General features: G+C 50.7%; 1 protein-coding gene across 1 annotated transcript; it reads right to left on the reverse strand.

Annotated features, from left to right (window-relative positions):
* Positions 1-727: 727 nt before the first annotated feature.
* bmp3 (bone morphogenetic protein 3) lies at positions 728-5,985 on the reverse strand. Its single transcript, XM_056292672.1, has 3 exons — positions 5,652-5,985; positions 4,036-4,910; positions 728-988 (listed from the first exon to the last, which is right to left on the reverse strand). Exons 1-3 carry the CDS (start codon positions 5,923-5,925, stop codon positions 797-799), a joined length of 1,341 nt encoding a protein of 446 aa, XP_056148647.1. The 5' UTR covers positions 5,926-5,985; the 3' UTR covers positions 728-796.
* Positions 5,986-6,926: the final 941 nt, after the last annotated feature.

Raw genomic sequence — 6,926 nt, forward strand, 5'->3', positions numbered from 1 at the left:
AGGTGATGTTTTGTTTGTGTGTGTGTGTGGCTTTGTGGAAATATCGAGCTGTGAGCAAGGAAGGATGACAGCGCCAAGTCTGATGACCCTCCTTGTGTTGGACCCTCAAGTCGTCTGTTCTCACTGGGTCTGAAGTTAGAAAAAGAGGAAACAAATCCTGAACCTTATTATAATGTCTGCTTTGTCTTCAGTTTCTTACTCTCCTAGGATGGTTGCACCACAAATGTTCTCCGGTCCTCGATGTTTGGGTTTTCAGTCCGTTGGACCATTTGCCATTCTCCAATAGACTGTAAAGCAGCAATGATGACTATGATGTGACGATGATGATGATGATGACTGGTATGTGTGTGTGTGTGTGTGTGTGTGTGTGTGAGTGTGTATATATATATATATATATATATATAATTTTCAGTTCCGGAATGCCGTCTGTGCTTCCATGAGGGAGATGCCTTTGAGTCATTCCTTCCTGTAGACAGGTCCGTCAGTTCTCTCCTCCCCCCTCTGGAACTGCAGACCGTTAACTCCCCCAGCACACAAGGGGAACATCCTTATGTGACGGACACCTGTTACATAGAGCTGCTTTGGTGAGAAAGAGACTAGGAGAAACATAGGGGAGAGCGATAGAGCGTGAGCGAGAGAGAGAGAGAGAGAGAGAGAGAGAGAGAGAGCGAGAGAGACCATCTTTTGCTGTGTTCACCTTAGTATGTCCTTGGGTATGTGTGTTTTTGAGTTGTGTGTGTGTGTGTGTGTGTGTGTGTGTGTGTGTATGTTTTCATGTACTATAACGTGTGTTCAGTTATCTGCAGGCACAGGAGTCGACGGTCATGTTGGGGTAAACTTTGAGCACCACGTTCATGTCCTCATCCAAGAAGAGGATGCTGAGGGAGGACATCTTCTCGGGCACGCAGCATGGCTCGGGGATGCCCGGCACCACCCCCACCGCCCGCACAATGCTCTGGATGGTGGCGTGGTTGGAGGGCTTCAGAGCCTGCCAGACGGAGAGAAGAGCAAGAAAAAAAAAGAAAAAAAAAAAAGAAAGAAAAGAAACGACAACCTCAAAACACGAAGCTTAAATGTCAATGTTAGAAAACCACAGACGATTCTCTTCTTAAAGGGTGGTGGTGTAATGCACGAATTCAACTTGTCTCCGCCCGGGGCGCACGTTTGTTTTATTTTATTTATTCATTTACCCCCCCGCTTTTTTTCTCCCCAATTGTATCCAGCCAATTACCCCACTCTTCTGAGCTGTCCCGGTTGCTGCTCCACCGATACATGAGGAGTCGCCAGCCGCTTCTTTTCACCTGACAGTGAGGAGTTTCACCCGGGGGACGTAGCACGTGGGAGGATCATGCTATCCCCCCCCCCCCCCCAGTTGCCCTGATCGACCAGAGGAGGCGCAAGTATAGCGCTCAGGACACATACCCACGTCCGGTTTCCCACCCGCAGACACAGCCAATTGTGTGTGCAGGGACGCCCGACCAAGCCGGAGGTAACACGGGGATTCGAACCCGGACGCCCCCTGACTTGAGTTTAACAGGGGCCCACAACATACTTTAACTTAGTGCTGGTTTTTTTTTTTTGTAAAAATTGGGGTTAATTTTTTCCTTCTTGAGGGTACACTCTTCAGACACGGCAAGTGAGTTCTTATAGAGGCATGATGCAGCGTCGGTTTGTCAGTAGGCCGTATGTCCTGTTTGAGCACCATGCTTCACTAGTAATAGTGGTAGCAGCGGTACTACAGTTTAATATCTTAAAGCTGCTACGAGGAGTTTTGGACTTTTCTTGACTTGGCGCGATGCAGCGGACAAAAGCGGTTTCACAGAAGAAAGACTTCACACATCTGCACCCTCTGCTAGCTTGTGTAACTGTGTTTAAGAGAATAGTGAGAAGTGTTGTGGTGTTTTACAAAAACTGGTGTTCAGATACACAACGATGAGGTAACGTAGCTCTACTGTGTGTGTGTCGTAAATTGTTTCGTCAGAATTCTCCAGCTTGGAAATCCAAGCTGGAGACAAGCTTTGGGAATTACCAGGCTACGGCAACGTCTCACCTTCACCGACAGTCACCTGTGCTCCAGTTGGTCGTATAGGGACGTCAAAACTAAACTGAGACTAAGACACATTATAAGGGAAAAAGTCCTCACAGCAGCTTTAAGTAAGTAAGAAGACTTTAGTCTGGGATAGGACCGTTCCCAAGTGGTTTAAGACGCAACAATAGAGGAACAACAAGGAAGACCGAGCACAGAAAAGCAGATCCAACAAGAGCAGATCAGTGCCTGAAGGCCAGGTGGAGCTACAGCACTCCGTACCTCCTCCGTGGGGCTCTGTGAGCGACAGGCCCTTGTCTTAAATCACGGAGAGCTGGACAGGGCTCCTCCTAATAGCTGCTATTTAGCAGCTTGTAAAGACGCAGCCTGACAAAGGAGCTGCAACATCACAGAGGAGTCTGACTGCACTACAGATCCATGGGATGGAGGGTTGGGGTGGGGGCGGGGTGGGGGGGGGTGCCCTAGCCCCTAAGGCCTGCTTCTGGGACTAATTATGTCTGACTACAAAGGCAGGCGACTCCGACCTAATGAATTAAGTGGATGAAGCCTGCGCATTCCCTCCATGTTTAAAATACTTGTGATGTTATCTAGTGAGCAGAGCCACCAGCTAGGAGGGACTGCTGCATATCAGATGGAGCAGAGGGGTCCTCTTTCTTTCTCTCTGACAATTTAAATATAATGATCACGGCTCAGGACAAAGACCCTGCTTTGTTTCTATCAGAGGTCCTGGTGCTCTTTAAGCAAGACCATGGTTGTGATTTATGTAGTTCTGTTTCAAAGTGATCTGTCTCCTACACAGGAAGGTTGTGTTGTTCTTATCCACCGGGAAGGACTTGGGACAGTCACACAACTAAGTCATAATTTTCACCGTATACTTGTTTAACTATTTTAGCACTTTTAACCAATCACTAAGAGGGGGATTTTCTGGAAAATTTAGGTTTTGCTCTCTCTTCACCGGTCGAAGCTAATAAGCTATTTTCTGATACGAGCTGCTTGAGATCCACCACAGACCAGAGTCCCAGCATGCTGATTGGTTTCTGTTCTACGTGATCCAGACAGATGACCAGCTTAATGGTCCGCAGTACTGCAGGAGGCATCCCAAATAAACGCACGAGTTCTGCACAAGTTTTAGCGCTGTGATACATTGATCAGCTGCACTAAATGCAAGATAAGGCTGACATTTTAGATTCATGTTGTGCGTGTTAATATATCACAAAAACAATAACTCTGATTACCATTGTGAGAATGGTGACAGTGAAAGAAGTGAGATAAATGACTAGACTTGGAGTGCAGGTCAGCCTGACCAGTTTTACTTATTTTAGGGTGTCCAAATAACCCATTTGCACTGAGGCAGGATTGTATTTTAAGTATTGTTTTCTGTGATATATGTGGCTCTCAGACTGACGGTCAGATTCTAGTAAGAGGCCCTCCGTGGCGGCCCTCTGTCTTAATTTGAACTTTAACCCAACAGCCTCAGTCACCCAGTGTGTGCCATTCTGACTGAACGCACAGTGGATGTAGAGTTGGTCAGGTGGTGTGTAGTGTACTGACCGTTACCCTCTCCCGCTGCTCATGTCAAGCCTGTGAAACCATGCTCGTCACTGTGCCAGTGCCAGTACGTAAGTTGTCAATATGTCTGACCAGTCTACAGACCAATTCCAGTACATCACTTAGAATTGGAGACCACTGAACCTGACGAGAACTGAAATCGCTGACCACAAGATGGCGCTACAGTTCAAATTAAGACAGGGCCGCCATAGAGGGCCTCTTACTAGAATTTGACCGTCAGTCTGAGCCACATACATCACAGAAAACAATACCCACTTTCCCTCGAGTGACTTAAAATACTATCCTGCCGCGGTGCAAATGGGTTATCTGGACCCCCTAAAATAAGTAAACCTGTTGGGTTTGTAGAAACAGCCACAGTCTTCCCAGGGCAAACCAGAGCCGCTGAGAGACGTAAGGCATTACAAAACAAAGAGGCTCACCTTCGGCATGGGGAAATGGCAGGAGCCGGAGCAGTAGTAGGCGTCGAAAGACTTGGGGGAGATGATCCACTCGCTCCATCCGATGTCGGCAAAGTCCACCTTCAGGTACCTGCGGGCGCAGTTTCTCGGCTCGTCCCACTGCTTCCTTCGCGCCTTTTTGATGGTCTGCTCGTCGAACTGCAGCAGGGGCATCTGGTGCCGCTGGCCCTTCCGCGTCTTTTTCCGCGGCCGGCGGGTCTGCTTGTCGTCCACCGGCTGGTACGGGCCAGCCTCGTCCCAGCCGGTGGTGTCGTACCGGTACTCGGGCCCGGGCAGCTCGTTGTTTTGCAGCGGGAGCAGGGTGTTCACTGACCGCTCACGTCTGCGTCGCACCTGGGCATCCCCCGCCGCCGCCGCCGCCGCCGGGTGGTGCCGCTGCAGCCTCACCACGCTGTCGGGCTCCGAGATGGCCGAGTCGTTGGCGTAGACCAGAATGTAAGGCGAGCGGTCGGAGAGGAGCCTTCTCCAGGGCCGAGATCCTCGGGAGGCCACCTCGATGCCAATGAGCAGCTCGTCGTGGTGCTTAGCCTGGTTTACCACTCGCGTAATGTCCTTCCATTGCCAAGATATGAAGCCCCTGTAGACAGTGGATACGTTGATGAGAAAATGCCCCAGAGTGCCCGTGTTGTTGTCCACGGAGCCGAAGCTCCACACCGCCATTTGGACGCGACCGTGCCTCCGCGGGCCGTGGCGCGCGCAGCTTTTGACCCCGGCGCACCCGTGGGTACGGTTGTGGAGGTCTCCGATGTAATAGTGGAGGGTGGCTGAGAGGACGTCCTCCGACTTGGTGAGGGATGTGAGGTTGAATATCTGCAGCTGCTTCTGGTTTATTGTGCCTGTGTGCATATTGAGTGGTCTAATGGTTAAGACGAACACAACACCAGCCCTGTATTTCAACATCTGAGAGGGGCCGACTACCTCACAACATTATCGTCTAAGTTTCTAAGTAAGCTCGTATTCATGTTTACATGAATCCCAAATTCAATCTTCTGTCCATTAAGTGCCGCCACAAAGTCGATAGGAGGCAGCATACTCTCAGTTTGGTGAAGTTTGACTCAACGTGGACAACAATCGTGGTTAATAAATAAACAGCATCAAATAAACAATCGCAGTGTCTTCTGAGAACGACTGCAACCCTGTGGGTGAATAACACCAAATCAACAACAGGGACCCGTCGAGATGGCAGCCCGTCACAGCCAAACATGACGCGCCTAAATCTGGGCTGCTGCCAGACGCACGTCCAAATGCAATACAATACTTGCATTAAATCATGTGGGGGGTAAAACAACTACCTTGCCAAGGGGTGGTCGCATGCCTATGACTGGTATCGCCCGTTTGTGTGACCCGGTGGGGTAACAGGTTACTTACGCTTCATTACGAGGATGCGATCAACAGGTGTATTTCAGCTGGAACTAAGCAAAACAGTATCACCTGCCTACCCCCCCACCCCCACAACCCCTTCCTTGACATTTATCAGTTTCAATACTGAAGACGAGAATGTAAGTCTTCGTGTATTGAGACGAGTCGCTTGGCCGGACGGCCGACGCGTAAAGGACGCACACGGTTTGGATACATACCCCAGTGCGCCTTGAAGCTGCGGACGGTGTTGCCGTCCTTGAAGGGAAAGCCAGCCTGGTTGTACTTGGCGTAGAGCATCTGCATATGCTCCGTCACTGTATCCTGAGAGAGCAGGTCTTGGTCTTCCTTCGCAGAATGCGCTTTATCCGCCGGATGCGTAAACTCCGCGTTTTTTCTCGTGGCGAAATGGTCTTTCAGCATCGCGCAGTATCCAACGCAGAGGTAACTCCATCCGTACAGCACGACTACGAGAAAGCGGGCGTACAGAGCCATGTTTGAGCCAGATTGGGGAGGGGGGTAGGGGGGGGACGTATCGAAGGTAAATTACTGGTGAAAAAGTTGTCGCTCCAAACTGGCCCTATCTCCAAAAAGACAAGACATCACCTAGGGAGGAGAGCTTCTCGTTAGAAAATGACACCATCACCTCTGACGGGACGCTTCGGAGCAAGAGAAGAAAGGTGTGTGTGTGTGGGGGGGAGGCAGCGCAGCGCAGTCCCGTTCCCAAGCCGTCTGCCCGCCGAGCCGCGGCCGCGTCCCGCTCCGCTCAGATAAGTCCCAAGTAGTGCGAGGCAAAGCGATCTGCGTCCAGTGTGTGTGAGTGCTGAAGTCCCACGTATACCGCGCGGCCGGGCGTACTGCCGGAGGAGCGCGGCTCTCCGTTTTTGTATTCACTGGCTTGGGCTGATCTAAGGGTACGCAGCCAACCGTCCCCCCTTCTCAGCTTTCATTGAAGGTAAAGCATGTTGTGCTTGGTAATATAGGGCTTGCGGGACCAGCTGGATATTCCTCTCGTACGAAAACACCGACGAGAGAGAGAGAGAGAGAGAGAGAGAGAGAGAGAGAGAGAGAGAGAGAGAGAGAGAGAGAGAGAGAGAGAGAGAGAGAGAGAGAGAGAGAGAATAGAGGGAGGGGGGGAGTTGAGGGAGGGAGAGCTCGAGAGAGGTTTCTTTTTTCACACATTCACACCGGCCCGGTTATCTCCATTCATCGCGTTATCTAGACGCCTTCATCGATAGTTAATCATTATTGGGACAGCAGCCATAATAGTCTCAGCAGGACACCGAGTCATTTGCTTGGTATTTTGACCAAGTCGTTTTAAAATTGAAAAAAAAGGTACACCTGACAACACGGGACCTGCTGCGAGACCTGTGGCCCTACAGCGCAAACGGTGGCCCCTGGCCCCGACCCCTGGCCCTTGGCCGCCGGCGAGTGCGTCATTTTCACTGCCATGTGTGAAATGGACCTCAGCAAAGCTGCGCGTCTGGGCCGCGGCG

This window comes from Lampris incognitus, chromosome 1 (assembly GCF_029633865.1).
Source record: "Lampris incognitus isolate fLamInc1 chromosome 1, fLamInc1.hap2, whole genome shotgun sequence".
Lineage (NCBI taxonomy): Eukaryota > Metazoa > Chordata > Actinopteri > Lampriformes > Lampridae > Lampris > Lampris incognitus.